Genomic DNA, 16,919 nt, shown 5'->3' with positions numbered 1-16,919 from the left:
TCGACAACACAAGTATTTTTACTGAAAAAGGACACAAAAATCGAGGTATAGCACGAGCAATGGGTCGATGACTTGTGATGGAGTAGAGGACGACGTAAAAAGGGTACAGACGTTCCGAAAAACCTTGTCCACGGTTGCCAAACAAGGCAAGTAAAATAAAAAAATAAAAAAAATGCAAGAAAATTGTGAAAATAGCATGGTGCCTTCATTCGTGAGTGTAATGTATCATAAATAGACTTGTTGAGGATGTACGAGGTGTATAGAGGTAATGTAACAGGTATGAGGCCAATAGGTCAATGGTAGGACGTCATGAGCGGGGTCTGTGCTAGCGGTAATGGGAGGCAGCGGCGGAGCATTAGAGTGGTGTGGGAGGCTGTGGAGATGTTTTCTCCCTTGTAAACAGTAATAAGTCGTTCCAAAATGAAAGTGGGTAACTTCCCTTGAAGATGTATGTTTAGCATACCAGCCACTGCGCCCTCTCCAAAGCTTCCCAGTCTACAACGCCTGAACCCCCACCAGCCCAGTCCTAACCGTGAAAACTGATGAAATAAAGCCAGGATATCCAGTTGCAGATGTCTTTGTCGCAGTGAAATGGTGCGGGCGGACTATGGCGTTGTGTTGCAGGAGACCGGGAGCTGTCGACGTCCAAACTGTGGCAAAATCACGGCGGCGGCTTGCTTGACTGAATGCAGAATCGTTCTTCAAAGCTGTCTTGTCTTTTCTTGTCTCTTGAATGACGATGATGGCAAGAACGAAGGTGTGACCGGCTGTTCGGTGCGAGACAGCCTGAACATGTAAATCTGGCGGCGCTCACTAGTTCTTCATCGGTCAGATGTTCTTATTTCAAGTATTATCTTTACGACACACTGCAGCACCCATGGATCATTAAATTTGTATCTTTCTACTAAATGACACGCACAAATGAAGTCTGTATGCTATTTCTACGATTTTCTTGTATTTATCTGATTTTTTGATTTTACCTGCCCTTTTTGGCAGTGTGGACAAGGTTTTTCGGAACGTCTGTATTGAGGGTACGTAGAGTCAATTGTTTGGTGTACCGCATGGGCTGGCATCCGTAGTACAGGTTCAATCACTATCATGATCTGGCCTACAACCAACTTACGTGTAGGCTTGTAGCCACGGAGCAACACTGGAGAACTCAATCACACAAAGTGCGAGGAACGAGCTCTGTAACGACGTCGAGACGATACAGGTGATGGTAAGCTAAAGAGAAAGAATCGTACGACACTGCCTATCTGAGTATCCCGAAGTAGCCGGTGAGTAACCGGAGTCCCTGGTTACATTACGCTAGTATTCAACGAAACCAGGTGAAAATAAAATAGAAGGCCAGCGTAGTTCAAGGCCTTTCCATATGGTAAATCTGAATTCAGGGCGGCAATTGGGAGGGTCAGAGTTGCGATTACAGTGGGTTTATGCAATCAGTGATTGTAGGGAGAAAACCCGATTTCGTGGCGGACCGAAGTAGCTCGGTTCCCTTTTTGGGCAGGGCGATTCGATTACGGGTGAGGCCTACTGGTCGACCCGTACATAATCCCGGAACCGAGTCAACCGACTCTGAAGTTGGCTTTTTCTCGTTCGCGCAAGTTCTTTGGAACCTTTTGGAACCGGGATCAATTTCTCAGTGAGAACTTGATCCCGGAATCAGTTTGCCATGGCGGCTGAGATGGCCGCCGTTGGTAGACCTAAAAGACTCGGCGTCTACATCCACTCTCCTTGAGTTACTGACAATGCCAGATTTCCACTCCAAGGTTGGCAGACTACCGCATGTACCGGACGACCTCACCATCCCACAATTTATCCTTGATCATGACCATCCCATAAGGTCGAAGCGTCCCAAAGGTGTACCCTGGCTCGTTACCGACAAGTCAGGCAGGAAGATACATCTCGATGAGGTGCGCCGATTCGTAGCATTGAAGAATTATTCGAGAACTCTGAATAGATCCAACGCCGAGCTAATGGCCTTGCGGTGGGTCTCAAGGAGAGGTTTTCCATAGGTTAGCTTGACCATAGTGCGCCATTTCCATGCTCACAGTGCCTTTCAGGTTTGAATGATCCAGGTGCATTTCTTTCTTGAACCCAACTCGACCACAACCAATACTTTGCAGTTCTTTTTTTCTCTACCAATCACGTCGGTGCGTAATTGGCCGTCGTATTTTGCTTTGCTGCTGATGCACACAACAGATTATCCTGTATGTATGTGGGCTGTACACCGTATCTTGGGGATCGTCACGTTTGTCTCACGCTGATTGTCTTTTTCCGTCACTAATTTCTTTCAGACCTTGCAACCCCTCATTTACGGTCCCAGAGCTCGTACAGCATCTCCGGTTGTCAAAATCCAGTCTTATCATCACCCACGTCGACTTTCTAAACACAGTTTGTCGGGCTGCTCGTGAAGTCGGACTTTCTACGAAACGGATCGTCGTTCTTCTCGATCAAGACTCCCAGACCGCGAATCAAACAGGATTTGTGTCTGTGGATGATCTCGTTGTGCAGGGTATAAAGAGTGAAAATACCTTAGAAAATGTTCAACTAGCACCAGGCCAAGGAAAGGAGATGATAGCCTTCTATAGCTCGTCGAGCGGTACCACCGGAGCGCCCAAGGTATGTTGACCAGGCTGACTTGATGTCTGATTCTTACGGATACTTTAGATTGTCCAAATATCACATTACGCCTTTATAGCTAATGTACTCCAAATTGCTTCCCTCAACAAGTGAACGAGGAGTATGACAAATGGGAGAAGCGCAGGTACAGACCGGGTGATGTGTGTTTGGGTGTTCTTCCCTTCTATCGTGCGTATATCACGAAAGGAAGGATATTTTTTTAACCCTTTGATTTCTAGATATCTATGGCTTGGTTCTGATTGTAAGTAATGATGATTGAGTGCGACATTGAATTCCGCCGTTGACTATTGGTGGTTGACAGCTTCATTTCAACATTTTTTCTGCGGTGAATCATCCAATTGGCTATAAAATATTCAAATTTGTTTCTAATGCTCATCGTTCAGATGTCTGTGGTCGTGGTCCCAAAGTTTAACTTCAAAGAGATGCTTCAAAGCATCGTTAAATATCGGATTTCCTCTCTGATGGTTGTTCCTCCGCAAGTGGTTTTGTTATGCAAGGTACGCCTGACATGCTACCAAGAGATATCCAATGACATGGGATTGATGCAGGATTCTATCGTCAAAAACTTTGATCTTTCAAGTGTTAGAGTCGTCTTGTGTGCTGCTGCTCCGCTTACTGGTAAGGCGTTTCGTTCTAGCAGCAGGCTTAAAATTTCAAATTCACACAGCGGAGCTCTATGACCAACTCGGTCAACTTCTGCCAAACATATACATCGGCCAAGCTTACGGTATTTCGAAGTCTGCTTACAGATGGTGTGCGTTACATGAACTGTGTCTGTACAGGGTCTACTGAAGCTACTGGTGTTGTATCCATGTGCCCTGTTCAGCAAAGATGCGGCATGTTTGGGGGAGTACTCGCGCCAGGTATTGTCGGGCGAGTGGTCAAAGCCGATGGGACTTTGGGGGATTACGATGAGGAAGGTGAATTGTATATCAGGACCCCTGCCGCTGCGGCAAGTTATCTTAACAATGATGCTGCGTACGTTGCCTCGTACTTAAAGAATATCTTCTGACCTCCCGCTTCTGATAGAACCCGAGACACGTTTACTGGGGGGTATGTAACGACATAATTAAGCGTTTATTATAGATTCTAATTGAGTGTATTCTTTGCAGATGGATCCGTTCGGGGGATCTAGTGAAAGTTGACAAGAACCATGAAGTTATTTTTATTGATCGTTTGAAGGTACTTTCTGATTTTCTTTTTCACGATTGAGTTTCTAAACGAGCCTTATAGGAGATAATTAAGGTTTGAAACCAGTTATTCCTCGTGGCCCTTTTTGAATTTATATGTAGGTTCGGGGATTCCAAGTCGCGCCTGCCGAGTTAGAGGGTTGTATTTTGGACCATCCCTTTGTAAGAGACGCGTGTGTCGTTGGAGTTCCTCATGCATACAGCGGAGAAGTTCCATTGGCATTTATCGTTCTTACCAAGGATGGGATGAATGCAGGCGAGAAGGATGGAGGTTTTGCAGGTGTTAAATCGTCAATCCGAAAGGTATCTTCCCTTGTGCATCCGAGGAATCTGACTGTGCTCATTGCATTTATAGCATGTCGCGGAGAATAAAGCTCCATTCAAGCACTTGCATCAGGTCGAAATCACAGATGTGATTCCGAAAACTCCTAGTGGGAAACTACTTAGGCGAGAGCTTCGCGACAAGGCCCGGGACGTCGTTCAGAATGCCAAGCTTTAGCCAAACAGACAATGTCGTATTTTACTGTGTATATAAGAGAAAATGATCCGCTCTCGCCCCATAGACAGATGGAGGATATACAGCATGTTGAATCTGGGAGGGATCCTATCCAAACATCGGAGCCAGCACTGGCTTGGTTGTGCTGGTTGTGAGTGCCAAGTCACACCGAGTCACAGTGATCTCCGAGACCACCGTCAGAGGACACGCAAGTATGTCAGTCACCTCGCCAACGCCGACCTCTATGTAATCACATTTCCAATACTGTATAGACGGGAGCCCATCAAAGATCCACAGGCGACGCATCATGACGATGCAACGCAAACTTCTTCTGTAATGTTCTGCGGCTTCTACGGTGATGCACATAAAGCACCCGTCTGATTTGAATGGAGTCAGCTTGGAATTCATTCGTCGAACCGATCTGACCTATTCTTGTGCCGGATACCACTACTTCTCCGCGTGCCATAACCTCCTCCTTACACTGGCATGGCCGACTCTGACTATTCGCTGAGGAATCAAGATAGCAGTGGTACACTGGCAGAGGGTAAAGACTCAGAAATTAAAGTCGTAGAGTCTTCGGACTCGCAGAGCAACCACTTTGACCATGGGGTCCGTGCATGGGGAACTGGTTCGTATACAAAGCTTATCGAATTACGAGCCCTACTCATGTTGTAACAGTCGTAGGATCATGGCTGGTGCAGTTTTGCATCATTGGTATCCCTCTATCGTTTGGCGTCACGGAAAGCTTCTATGCCAGAGAGTATCTCGCGGCGTATACCCCGTCTCAGATTAACTGGATAGGTCCTCGTTCCTTCAGATGTATCTATTTACCTCTCTGACGCCAATACCCGCTGTAGGATCACTACAGTTTTGTCTCATGTACCTCCTAGGCTTAGCGGTTGCAGGACTGTCTGTCGAAATTCATATACTCGCCATGAAAAATAGGAAAGGCTGATCTAAAATACAGATTCGATGCTGGGCATTTTCACCTCATATCCATCGCCGGGTCTGTTCTATTCCTTTTCAGGTCTGCCGCCTTGTTTAGCTTTCCTTGGAAAATTACCTGACCCTTCATGGCATGTAGCTTTTTCATGTTATCGCTGGCCAGAGAAGGGCAGTACTATCAAGTATTTCTATCGCAAGGACTCGGGATGGGGATTGCGACAGGCATTATGTACACGCCGACCTCTTCTGTGGTTGCTCACCACTTTAGAAAACGAAGGAGTATGGCCATGGTACGTGCTTCCGAAAGGAATCGTTTTCAATAAAAGCCATATTGCGTCCACAGGGAATTATCACGACCGGTAGCGCCATCGGAGGCTTCTTTTTCTCTTCAATATTGGGCCACTTTTTGGATGGATCCATTGGATTTGCATGGGGCATCCGAATTGCAGCGTTCGTGTGTCTGGGATGCCTATGCACCGCAAATCTGTTGATGCGAACAAACTATCCTCGGAGTCAAACCGCTCGGCCAGCCCTGTCGACGCCCTTGGCGACACTCCTCAGAACACCCGCCTACATATTCATGATCCTTTATGGTTTTGTGATTTCTCTCGCCCTGTATAACCCTATGTTTTCAGTGGAACTGTTTGCTCAGGAGCATAACAATATACCGAGTACCCTGACGAGCTACCTGGTGGCTATTATCAATCTCAGCAGTACACTAGGACGAACTATCCCAAATTGGCTGGCTGACCGCTATGGTGTATTTCCTGTGTACATTCCCTGCGTTGCCACTGCCGGTGAGTAAGGTTGGCACACATCCAGTACTCGTATTTAATCCGTCTGCAGGTGTCCTGGCGCTAGTTATGATGGTCTGCACAACGGCAGCATCGATTACCGTCTTTTGTATCCTGTATGTTTATATCTTTCCCCCCAACTCATAGGATACCTCTCATTTAAAATTTGTGAATTAGGTATGGTTTTTTTTCGGGCGCTTGTATGTATTGTCTTCCTTGAGCACCTAGTTGACGCACGGCTTACTGTCCTATCACGTCAGGCGTATCGCTCTTCTTCCCTGCCGTACTATCTCTCGATCCGGACCTGACCCGTTCTGGGTTCGTCACTTTCCCCACGTCGCATTGTTCGACACTGACAATGACATTGAAATAGCCTTCGACTTGGTCTCGCATCCGTCCCCGTCGGTATTGCTTCCCTTGTGGGCACACCGATTGCAGCGGCAGTTGTAGGCGAAAACCATAAATGGTGGGCTGGGAGCGTCTTCACTGGGGTAACGCAATTTGTTCCGTCAACTCTCAACGACTCGGAGGCATTAATTCTTTTTCATTTGTAGGTCTTGGAACTCGCGTCGGCGGGACTGTTATTGGCGGTATATATTACAAAACCACAGTTTTCCGTTCCAGCTTGAATTTGACAAGGTTCTATGTCGCCTAGTACTATACCCTTTGAATACATAGATCAATTGCCCTCAGGATACCAGAGACAACGAAGTGGGCCGCTGCAGGGAGGAATCCGAAGTCCACGTGCTATGCAATCCTTATTCATAGGGATTCTGCATGAAGAATCGTTTTTTTCAGGTGCTTCGCTTCAAGTTTCTACTTAGCATCCCATAGTAGTGTCCTGTACCTCAGTACCTGGACTATGTACAGGCATATAGCATCTCTTTAGTGCGCTTCGTTACAAATCCTGCAAAGACTCAGCACAATAAGAGGAATTCATGTAGTGATGCGTTTGGTGCGTAAAAGTACAAGATGGAGGTAGTACTACAAGACTCGAGAACGTTGTCGCCAGTATACTGTAGATTGACAAATCGGTGGCAACTGCAAGATGTAGGTCATTGGAACTATAGACGCATTAGAATGATCACTTCAAAGAGACTATTGAACTTTAAACGTTCCGGTCATTTCATCAACTAGTAACCTATTTATTTAAATCGACCGGAACTGGATTCCTGGAAGTAGCATTTTGCGCCTTGTTGTACTTTTGCCGGTCCTTTGATGGTTTCCGGGATTGCCATTCTGAAAGCGAGCCCCAAAAGAACGTATTAATTCAATTCGCTAGGCAGGTCGTAGCCAAGGAGAAAGAATTCTTCTCTAGAGTCTACAGTTTCGTGGACACTCGCTTTCGCCATCGCTGAATGGGAGCATCGGCCATTGTGCGATATTCTAGCACCAAAACGTCAGGATAACTGTTTGCTGGAAACAGATTCTGGGCTGACCATCTCTGCTGCCGCCCCGTTACGGGAGACATCTTGATATTGAGGGACGCGCTACGACTCCTGTTTATAAACCAAATCACGGTGTCGGACCATGTTCCTCGGGTCTAGATCCTTGAGTGAGTCCTGGGAGGCATACGTCTTCGCCACCACGCTGACAGGAAGGGTCCTTAAACGACAATGATCCCACTGAAGAATTCAAAGTTTGCCAGCTGCACGGTGTCATCGCATAATTCAACGACTACATACCGACTTTTCTGTCTTTTTTAAGAAGATGACGACTCTGTTGAACAATGAGACACGTGGACACGAGCAGAGCAATCGAGGGTCGCATAATTGAATCTGTCCGTTAATGAGACTTGGAAATTCGCTCGTCCGTGGAGTCGTACGAAGCCAACGGTGATGTAGTCTGACCATCGCAGCCAGTGTGCCCTCTTATCAGTGGGACAAGGTGGAGAACGGCCCGCGGAGATGGAGCGAAAGGGATCGTTGGCGACGCCAGCGCCAATGCCATCAAAGACGTCGGGGGATCTACCATCGTAGCGCCGAGAGGAGAGAAAATGGTAGGTACAGATCGATAGAATCATGGCGTCTTGGGGAACAAAATTGGCAAGCGCCCAATTTTATCGGCCCATAGGGATGTATGCTGACGGGGCCTAAAATAACACCTTTCTTGGGTTATTACTTGCATCATCGGTGCCTTCGAGATGAACACGAAAGATGTACGGAGGATGAGGAGAGAAGTGGAGCATCGCGAGACTTCTGAAATCCAGAGACGGTCGCTTTCAGACACATGGAGCTCAGGTTGACGCCTGCAGCAGGATCCGCATTGACGACGCGTCTTCCGAGGTCCAAAGTGGTCGAGCATCGATTACCCTGGATTGAGCTGGCGAAAAGCGCGTCATCTTACTTGGTAGAACTAAGCACAAAGTGGATTCGAGACCCACAGGAATTCAGAGGAAAACAGATATCATGTTTTGAGATTGTCGAGCCTGCGAGATTGCGGGAGTTGAAGAAATAGTAAGGAGCCAAGGTAGTCACTGCCGCTTTCGGACTTTCGGACTGGCGGCAATCAAAGCTGCTTCCTTCACTTGCGGACGTCCTCCTTGCCCACAGACACTTCTCGAGGCAAGCGCATCACACGGTTGGATTTAGATACCCGGGAGAGAGAGCTGTGTGAAGAGGCGGACGGTCGGCGTCGCTTATCGACCTCAAAGACTGGCTTGTCGACGACACACCCATCGCCCACATCGTTCCCGCCCCCAGTAACCCACACATATCCAACCCCAACACACCTCAACGTCGTCCATTTTGGCTCATTAACTTCTATTTTATGTAAGACAGGAGCTATGTTTCTACCTTCAACACCACCATGCCTGAGCCCCTCCCACCAAACCCATTCGACCCGCCCTCTCACGAACACACAGCATACGAATGCTGCCTGACCCTCGAAGCTCTTCGTAGCTGGGACGTGCCCTCCGAACCCGCAGCTATGTCTAGGTTCAGCCCTCAAGTCGCGGCTCGAGTCTTGGGTTACGCGCTTATCCTTCACCTAACCTCTCCTATGGCTATGGCACAAGAGATATCAGGTTACTGTGGTAATGCCGAGTTTATGTCGGGGTTGGCATATTTGTATGTTATGGGCGTGATTAGGATGTGTACGTCCACGTCTCAAGTCCCGAGGATGATCATGTTCACCACAACTAGGTAAGGGCCCGGTATCGACGCGTAGGGTCCAACCAGAGTCACTGCCAGAAGACATCGATATAGCGGCCCTCTCAAATTTGTCGCAATCCACCGATAGTGATGCTAGAAAGCTAGTGAGCGAAGAGCGTTGTTCAGGTTCTCAGCTGAGCCTCCAAACCAGGTTTTGGCACGAGACAACTACCGGTGTATAGTCTCAGGGAACGTGGACACCACCAGTCTTCGCAACGGGTTGACGACGATCGATTTAGCGGCTGGGGAGAGGAAGACGGATATGGAGCTGGGTTATATTTTCAAGACGACTGGGGATCAGGAACAGGGGTATATAAGAGAAGGACTGACGGATGCGGTGCGGAGGAAGGTTCGTCTTGTCTTTCCCCCTCATATACTTCCATCTAATTAAGTTGCTTGTCAGTTAGGTTGGGCGTCTTCTGCTGCTGCCGTTCTCGAGCGACTAGCTGGAATCACACTCGTCCAAGACATTCACGAGGTGGAGAACACGTTCACGATATCGCCTAACCTCCACGGTCTGTGGGGCCGACTCTGGATTTCTCTTCATCCAATTACCAGTGAGGTAAGTCACGCTGCAATCAGTCTCTTCCTCTTCGCTCCCTTCTGATCTGATCTACATAGGATGACAGCAGCAATACGTACGAGATCCACACTTACCCTCCCTCCGAAAACGCGCAGTACGGTCTTCCCTACCGTACGACGAATACCCTTCCCAGCCGTCGTTATCTCGCGTTCCACGATGCTTGTGCGAAGGTTGCGTATCTCTCGGGTGCGGGAGAGGTTATGGAGCAGCTATTCTGGGATGTGGGGAATGTACGAGTCTTGGCGGAGGATGGGGAAGACCGGAGTCTTTTGTCTTTAGCTCTGTTTCGTTCCAGCAACTTGTAAGAGTATACATGCAACAGTTATCACTACACAAACAGATTCCGAGTCGCGTCGGTCATACCCAATAAGTAAATCCGTTGAGAGGGGAGATGTACCATGGAACTGGCAAGGTGGAGGTTCGGCGCCTGGCCACTGCAGCTTAAGCCTAGGTTCTTGCATGACCGCCCCAACTTTGGTCGCAGAATCTGGCCCATGTTATTGTCAGGAAGGGAGGATCCCCATAAATCACATCTCGATGCCTCGTCCAGTGAAAAAGCCGTGTCGAAAACAGCCACCTCTCTACTCCCAAAAACATCCGGATCCTATCTTGGCGCACGACCTTCCCACGCCCAGTTTGTCGTTCCATTCTGCCATCGGTCCCGGAGTTCTGCTTGATGGCGGTTGGCGAACGCGGTCGTGATGCCTCAAGTTATCAGTACCTCGACAGTTAAAGTTGTTTGTGGGATCTTCTCAGTACCACATTTTTTATGCGGGCCATTGGTCTTGTATTGGGTCGACAATCTTTTAATAAGGGATCCACGCACCAAATACCAACGAGGCATGGGATCCACTGAGACTTTTTCACGTCGTAGCTACACAACACCGGTGAGATCTTGAGATGTGGTACGCAGAAAGAACTGTCAAAATTTGTGAAACTCACATGCTGTGGGCCTAGACTCTGCTCCGAATTCTGTCGTCGAACAGCCATGGTCTCTGCGTCCACGCTTGTCGGTATTTCCTCCAGTAACAAAATGACATGAGGACCTCGCTGCTGACTGTGGGAGAGGAATGTAGGCTCTTAAGAATGCGCCTTACACGCGGCTTCCACCCTAACATCCATGTCTTCTGTTCGTGCTGCCCAGGACAATGAGAATGACAGCCATTCATTGGCGTCCGACTGAGGGTGATCCTCATTCAAGTACTTCTCACATCTCCCATGATCATGAGCCAGAGGTCGAGAATTTGACGTCTTATTCTCACCGTCGACGGCAAGTCTAGGCGCAGGACAATGGGCACGGAGCGTCCTGAGTATATTGTCAGAGGTGCGTCTATTCTTTTCTTCCACGGCTGCTCGTCTTATGAAGAGCCCAGGGAATGATCCATTTGATTATGAACAGAAATTCCCAGAGGATAAGCAGTATGAGGAGCTGGGGCCAACAGCTGGGGTGTGGAGAACATACCTTGAAGAATGCGCTCCATTTGATAGCGAGATGGTAGAAGGGTGGAGAGATGGGTTAGACGTTCTCCTCGTCTTTGTGAGTACAATTGCCTAGGAATTGAGAATCCTTTCATTGATAGAAGAAAAGGCCGGTCTTTTCTCAGCGGTTGTCACAACATTTGTTGCTCAGACATCACAGAGCCTCCAGGTTGACTACGGCGCGGTCACTGCCTCACTTTTAATCGAGCTCATCAATGTCCAATGCTCCGCATCGAATGGTTCCCTCGTAAACGACGTCCCTCGCTCAGACCTCACCTTTGAAATTTCATCCCTCAGCGTCCGACTCATGGGTCAATGGCTTGTGGTTCACCAGTCTCTCATTGAGTCTCACGACTGCACTGTTCGCTGTCTTGACAAAACAGTGGATCCACCAGTACATGCTCTTCGTTACGTCCCCCCACCTCCCGCAGACACTTCTCGAGGCGAACGCACTACGCAGCTGGATCTGAACACCCAGGAAGGGAGAGATAAGCTGGGAGAGCTGTGTGAGGAGGCGGATGTGTTTCTACAGGCGTATCGGCCGGGAGGGTTGGAGGTGAGGGGGTTTGGAGTCGGGGTGGGTAGACCTGGGATGGTGTATGCGAGTTTGAATGCTTGGGAGTGGGACGGTCCGTGGAAGAATCGGCGGGGAGTGAGTGTTTGCTTTAACAAGCCTTGAACGTGTCTGATTTCTGCTGCTAGTTTGATTCCCTCGTCCAAAGTGTCTTCTACTCCGTCATGCCTTCCTGGGCCCCATCGACCTTGACTCGAATCTCACAGTGACCGTCTAAGTTCCACACGGGCATAGATTTTGATTCGCGTATCACTTTATGGGGAGTGGGCGGGCTGCGAGGGAGGATTGATGGGCTGTGTGTGGGTTTGGGTTTGACGTGGATGCCCACACCTCCAGTGATCGAGCACGATCGCAACCACCCTCGACCACCAACACCGTCTTGAGGACATGCATTCTGCTCTGCCATCCTGTGCAAGTCTCTGCAGCTCAATTTTTACAGAGCAACAAGTTTTGCGCCGACACAACATATCGACGCCCGGCAAGCACGCTAACAGGACGCAGTCAAGAGGGGACGGGCAGGGCGGGGGAGAAGGATGAGCTGGCGCGGGTGCAGGGTACATGCACCTCAGATAGTTCACCCATGGGTAACAATGAAATGCACGCACGACGTCCGATGATGTCAAGCGCAGCGGAGTACTTGGACATCCATTCTCCCCACTCGTGTGCGGACATGCCCCTTCCCTCCTACTGCCTTACACGACGTATTGGTGCCTGCCTAGCAAGGTTCAACTATTCCAGCATACAATACAGCAAACAAGACGATGGTTTTCGTCGGGATGCAGGGTATCAATCTCCCAGGTGGAGGATCACTGAGAGGGTAGGCCTGTCATCGAGACGGGATGATTGGAAGAGAGGGGGGTTTTAGTAGGTTTTCAGCTTTGTTTTCCCCCGTGACAAAAGAGTTGACGAGTTTTACAGCTCAGCATTGATAGTCTGCTACACCGTCGTCTTCCAGCTAGCGCCGTGCTGATTGAGTACCTAAGTGAGGCGTTTCAGGTAAGTATTACACTTCCTAGAGTGCAAACTTAGACTAATGGCGTGCAGTTCAATGACGAAATACACTCTACCAATGCCGTCGGGAGAACGAGTCACCAATTCAAGGCTTTCGACAGTCAAATACACCATGGGGCCGCTAAATTTTGTTGGAAAGGAACAGGACCCTTGACGGATACGACATGCGAAGGGGTATGCCCTGCTTTTGGGAGGAAAAACCAGTCTTTGGTGAGTGTTTGGTATCATTTTTGTCAGCTACTGTGTGCTCATCCCCTGTGTAGAACCTTTATCCCCAGTCAAAAGTCTGTGGACATGAGTCGATTACCACATATATCAGTCAATAAATCTATGGGTACCTGTCAGCAGCTAAGAATGGCCCATTCTATATTTACTTCGTAGGCAGTAATAGACGTCTGTAGATAGCCATATATTGATATCGATGAATATCTATACATGCCTAGATATCTACATAACCCTGCATACATTCGCTTGACCGGCTGCCTCGTCGCTTCCCGCGTCCCGTTGCAAGTCCGCGCCGTTAATTGATTCTAGTATCAGATGGTACTCAGTGCAAAGCCAAACGAGGGACTACACATGGCGTACCTTCTTCAGTGCCTTCATCTTGGCTTGCTGTGAGAGTCGTAGTAGGTGTCAAATACATCGGCCTTGCGGGTGCACGAACATTCCTAGTAAAATCCGTGAGCCAGACGGGGAGACTTTCATGGAAGGGGAAGACGTGGAGACATCATGGTCTTGGGGTATGTATAGCACCAGTACAGATGGTTCTCAGCATGCCAAGCTGTAAAAAGCGTCAGACGGCAACAAGGCGAAGGTTACTGGCCACCTGGCGTACCTTTGCCCAGGACAAAGACAATCACTACGCTCATCACCGTCTCTTCCAAGCAGAAAAACCTGGTTATATGCGGTCTTGTAGGTGCTCTTCCGAGTCTGTAGTCCGATTTTGACGCGCCGAACGCGTTTGCAGGTTTTCAGCAGTGTAATACGAGGTACCGGTATCGTGAATATGGCCAAAGCAGCACCTACAAGGAATCAACGAGACGAGCAACATCATCCAGAAGTAATGGCAGGGGAGCAGCTAGTGGTCGCGACTAACAAGGTATTGGATGGTGGCAGTCATGACGGTAAGAGGGAGAGGGACATTCGGATTTAGCCGACGCCTTGCCATTCGGATTACTGTGCCGCGCCACCTGGGAGTACGTCTGCGGGCTGTGTACCTCTCAACGATTTCAACACAGGTGCCCGGGAAATTTTCCAAGCGCACTTGTGAACAATTTTTTGCCAACTTGGATCAAGGTTATGAGTCTGGGTTAAGCAAGTTCATTACTCCACAGATCTCTCTACATACCCACAGGTGTCTACGAATCGACTCGTACCTGTGGATGTCAACCCAGGCCTACAGACTTTTGACTGGGCTTTATCCTCCGAAACGAAGACTACACTGCCAACGATGCAAAGTTCTCAAGGTGCGTTTCCTTTATTTTCGGTTTCGATTTTTCACTTATGTATCATCTATTTTGGTAGGAATACAGTCACGGCATCAAATTCTGCGTAACCATGATGCGCGCTGAACAGCTAACGCCTTCGACGTCTCGTGAAATCAAACAAAATGATATTCGTGCCAGGAATTTCGAGGCGATCGTCTGAGGCGCAGGATCTTTTGCTCGGATTAAGTTGATTTCGCTGGGAGGGGGGTCCTTTTTTCTTAGAGGAGCTATCCTTTTATCCTTGCCAAAAATTCCAGGACCAATGGTCGTAAAGTAGATGAATCAAAACCATGTTAGTTCTATTTCCAATGTCTTCGTATTCTTATGTTAATATGTATGGATACTCTGACACATCTTCGGAGGAGGGTGAACTTGGAGCGGGCCCCTGTCCGGGGTTCCTTCTCCTACATGAAGTTTTGGGTTGATGGAACTGTAGGCTTCTAATGTCACCGCGTGTTATCGACTGTACTCTTGTCTCACAGCGTCGTGAAGGCTCTTGCTGTCCCTCTTTCATCGTTGGACTGTGGTTGATCATAGCAGGAGCTGTGTTTACGAGCCAGGTCATTGTCCAGGACTACGTGTGGCCTGGCAACAGTCGTGTTAATGACGACGATCACGTTCTTCGCGTTGCATGTATCTCCAAGGTTCTATAGAAGAGCTTCAGAGTTATTACCAAGACCTGAAACCCCAGCTTCTCCGAGTCGAGGCGAACAAGTCCCATCCTCGATTTTTCCCCTCCATTACCTCCTACCGATCCAATAACGAGGACTTTGGATTTACATATAGTTCGCCGCTGGATTTGGATAAAATGTGTGTGACGTTTTTAGCGACCTTGGATGCGGAGAGGAAGGTCGTGGTCAAGTTTGTCGATCGTTGTAGTGAGGAGGTGCACAGGTTCAATTTGGCGGGGCTTGAGCTGGCGCCGGGGATTCTCTATGTTGGGCCAATTGGCGAGTCGTACGGCAAGCTGCGGATAGTCGTTACTATGGAGTACATCCAAGGTCGAACACTCGTGGCTGAATATCGTGATGGACCACCGTCAAGAAGGCTGTCAAGGAGGGTCTCGATGCACTAAGACTTGGTTTATGGAGATCTTCGTAGGCAAAATATCATGATTGCCGATGAAGAGAACCGGGAAGGTTGGAGAGGTGAGATATCCGCTTCATTTGGCCTCTTGCATATCCGAGGTCTCTGGCGCACTGGAGTATGATCTCTAGACTCGCTAGCCAGTCGACGTTCACAAGCTTACACCTCTTAATGCAAATTCCTTATACGGTTGTTTGGTTATTTGGTGTAGCTTGACATGTTTTGACGTAGGGAGGCGCCCAAATGTGATAACGCAGCCACGTGGGCGAAACGCCGGCTGGTGAACGAGCCTATATGATCTCATACTGAAAGATCATGATATGAAGATGTTGGATGCCTTGTGATGTGTATTTCTAGAGTATGATACACTTGCCCCGTATTAGCACGATGAAATCATTCAAATATAAGGCTCGTTGACCGAAAACAGTTCGAGCTGTAAGAAGAACAAGAGCTGTACACAGCGTACAAATCACAAGCTCCTTTGTCTGGGCACCGAACGATGTATATGTTCTACTGATACCAATGCCCTGGGTTAACGTCACGCTTTTGGCCCTCCACCGGCTGAGAGACTATGCCTGCTAGCAGATATACAAGAGTGAATATAAAGAAGAGAACGAAAAGGAGCATCCTTCTCGATAACATTATTGCCATTTGTGCAGTTCCAACTTGCATGCCTGCGAGAATATGAGACTTGGGTTTATCGACCATATCCTGCATGAGCAGACAACCAACCACGGGACGTCGCTTCTGTTTTGTTTTTCCCGTTCGCGGTGCGGAAAGCGTTGCATGTACCCTTCTCCACCAGAGAATATGTAATCCTGGAAGGTGTGCACGGCCCGTCAGTAAAAACGGAGGGATTGAGCGCATCAAGCTAGATGACGAAGGGGTATCCTTGCTTGGGTGCTTCTATTATAGATGGTGGTTAGACATGTAGATGGCGGGACATTTCTTCTTGTTCACCTGCTGTGACTACGACCTTCTGCTTGCTGCTACGATGACGTTCCCTTGCGTGCTATTTGACGATGGATGGCCCGCTTCGATACCCATCGATATCCAGACTTGGACATAGCCAATGGCTTGTGGGAGGATATGGCGAGTTTCCTGTGTCTCTTTGAGTTGTACGCGAGCTATGGATTTGGTGGTGATGTTCTGAGTGGAGGAGAGGAGTCTTGTGCTGAGGTTGTCTTCGGTGGTGCCCGCTCAATCTCTATCTCCTGTGAAGAATACTGTGCCGAGTTGTTTGTTGTTGACTGGCTCTCAGCTGGAGAACGATGCTGCAATGTCTCCGCTAACTCCGCTTAGTTCCCTGTCATCGCCAAAGAGGAAGAGAGACGACGATGAGGAAGAGTCGTAAGAAGCAAAGATAGGTGGGATGGAGAGGGTATTCAAAAGGAAAAGGTCGAGGTGGATCGAGAGCGATACCCATTGTTGTACCGACTGTTCTTGCTAAGCGACTTTGGCGGCATGGCAGGCGCGACA

At 48.6% G+C, this 16,919-nt stretch overlaps 6 protein-coding genes across 6 annotated transcripts; 5 read left to right on the top strand and 1 right to left on the bottom strand.

Annotated features, from left to right (window-relative positions):
- The first annotated feature begins 1,468 nt into the window (after positions 1-1,468).
- Positions 1,469-4,391, top strand: EV420DRAFT_1770123 (phenylacetyl-CoA ligase). The gene is made up of 19 exons (XM_060481059.1): positions 1,469-1,913; positions 1,961-2,015; positions 2,064-2,078; positions 2,127-2,153; positions 2,203-2,251; positions 2,298-2,622; positions 2,671-2,706; positions 2,742-2,811; positions 2,862-2,884; positions 2,945-2,968; positions 3,027-3,140; positions 3,192-3,261; positions 3,311-3,370; positions 3,426-3,621; positions 3,673-3,696; positions 3,756-3,825; positions 3,877-3,888; positions 3,936-4,136; positions 4,189-4,391. The coding sequence occupies exons 1-19, from the start codon at positions 1,749-1,751 to the stop codon at positions 4,330-4,332; spliced, it is 1,680 nt and encodes a 559-aa protein (XP_060322493.1). The 5' UTR covers positions 1,469-1,748; the 3' UTR covers positions 4,333-4,391.
- Positions 4,392-4,524: 133 nt separating this feature from the next.
- Positions 4,525-6,978, top strand: EV420DRAFT_1588879 (MFS general substrate transporter). The gene is made up of 10 exons (XM_060474870.1): positions 4,525-4,957; positions 5,008-5,130; positions 5,187-5,238; positions 5,297-5,356; positions 5,414-5,564; positions 5,618-6,071; positions 6,121-6,184; positions 6,246-6,268; positions 6,329-6,386; positions 6,442-6,978. Exons 1-10 carry the CDS (start codon positions 4,816-4,818, stop codon positions 6,620-6,622), a joined length of 1,308 nt encoding a protein of 435 aa, XP_060322492.1. The 5' UTR covers positions 4,525-4,815; the 3' UTR covers positions 6,623-6,978.
- A 1,597-nt stretch (positions 6,979-8,575) lies between these two features.
- Positions 8,576-10,374, top strand: EV420DRAFT_1770121 (uncharacterized protein). The gene is made up of 5 exons (XM_060481058.1): positions 8,576-9,162; positions 9,212-9,324; positions 9,372-9,569; positions 9,624-9,782; positions 9,842-10,374. Exons 1-5 carry the CDS (start codon positions 8,877-8,879, stop codon positions 10,106-10,108), a joined length of 1,023 nt encoding a protein of 340 aa, XP_060322491.1. The 5' UTR covers positions 8,576-8,876; the 3' UTR covers positions 10,109-10,374.
- A 918-nt stretch (positions 10,375-11,292) lies between these two features.
- On the top strand, positions 11,293-11,864 carry EV420DRAFT_1588865 (uncharacterized protein; the record flags this gene model as incomplete). Its single annotated transcript, XM_060474869.1, has 2 exons — positions 11,293-11,340; positions 11,392-11,864. Coding segments are annotated over 2 exons (406 nt in total), but the record flags the coding sequence as incomplete, so codon positions are not given.
- A 1,417-nt stretch (positions 11,865-13,281) lies between these two features.
- Positions 13,282-13,998, bottom strand: EV420DRAFT_203338 (uncharacterized protein). Its single transcript, XM_060481192.1, has 5 exons — positions 13,964-13,998; positions 13,703-13,889; positions 13,594-13,648; positions 13,453-13,535; positions 13,282-13,397 (listed from the first exon to the last, which is right to left on the bottom strand). The coding sequence occupies exons 2-5, from the start codon at positions 13,734-13,736 to the stop codon at positions 13,315-13,317; spliced, it is 255 nt and encodes an 84-aa protein (XP_060322489.1). The 5' UTR covers positions 13,737-13,889; positions 13,964-13,998; the 3' UTR covers positions 13,282-13,314.
- A 1,141-nt stretch (positions 13,999-15,139) lies between these two features.
- On the top strand, positions 15,140-15,589 carry EV420DRAFT_1588855 (uncharacterized protein). Its single transcript, XM_060474868.1, has one exon. It carries the CDS (start codon positions 15,163-15,165, stop codon positions 15,427-15,429), a length of 267 nt encoding a protein of 88 aa, XP_060322488.1. The 5' UTR covers positions 15,140-15,162; the 3' UTR covers positions 15,430-15,589.
- The last annotated feature ends 1,330 nt before the right edge of the window (positions 15,590-16,919 follow it).

The sequence above is a fragment of the Desarmillaria tabescens genome (genome assembly GCF_030435595.1).
Source record: "Desarmillaria tabescens strain CCBAS 213 chromosome Unknown EV420scaffold_116, whole genome shotgun sequence".
Classification (NCBI taxonomy): Eukaryota; Fungi; Basidiomycota; class Agaricomycetes; order Agaricales; family Physalacriaceae; genus Desarmillaria; species Desarmillaria tabescens.
Note: the sequence above shows the minus strand (reverse complement) of the source record. Positions and strands in the feature narration are given on the sequence as shown.

Coding starts and splice junctions, on each gene's coding strand:
- EV420DRAFT_1770123 (XM_060481059.1), top strand. CDS start 1,749: ATGCCAGATTTCCACTCCAAGGTTGGCAGACTACCGCATGTACCGGAC. Junction 1,914..1,960: donor GGAAGATACATCTCGATGAG/GTGCGCCGATTC, acceptor AACTCTGAATAG/ATCCAACGCCGAGCTAATGG. Junction 2,707..2,741: donor ATTACGCCTTTATAGCTAAT/GTACTCCAAATT, acceptor CAAGTGAACGAG/GAGTATGACAAATGGGAGAA.
- EV420DRAFT_1588879 (XM_060474870.1), top strand. CDS start 4,816: ATGGCCGACTCTGACTATTCGCTGAGGAATCAAGATAGCAGTGGTACA. Junction 4,958..5,007: donor GGTCCGTGCATGGGGAACTG/GTTCGTATACAA, acceptor ATGTTGTAACAG/TCGTAGGATCATGGCTGGTG. Junction 6,269..6,328: donor TGGTTTTTTTTCGGGCGCTT/GTATGTATTGTC, acceptor CTATCACGTCAG/GCGTATCGCTCTTCTTCCCT.
- EV420DRAFT_1770121 (XM_060481058.1), top strand. CDS start 8,877: ATGCCTGAGCCCCTCCCACCAAACCCATTCGACCCGCCCTCTCACGAA. Junction 9,325..9,371: donor ATAGTGATGCTAGAAAGCTA/GTGAGCGAAGAG, acceptor CCTCCAAACCAG/GTTTTGGCACGAGACAACTA. Junction 9,570..9,623: donor CGGATGCGGTGCGGAGGAAG/GTTCGTCTTGTC, acceptor GTTGCTTGTCAG/TTAGGTTGGGCGTCTTCTGC.
- EV420DRAFT_203338 (XM_060481192.1), bottom strand. CDS start 13,736: ATGAGCGTAGTGATTGTCTTTGTCCTGGGCAAAG. Junction 13,536..13,593: donor ACATACCCCAAGACCATGAT/GTCTCCACGTCT, acceptor GGATTTTACTAG/GAATGTTCGTGCACCCGCAA. Junction 13,398..13,452: donor AGATGAAGGCACTGAAGAAG/GTACGCCATGTG, acceptor ATCTGATACTAG/AATCAATTAACGGCGCGGAC.
- EV420DRAFT_1588855 (XM_060474868.1), top strand. CDS start 15,163: ATGTGTGTGACGTTTTTAGCGACCTTGGATGCGGAGAGGAAGGTCGTG.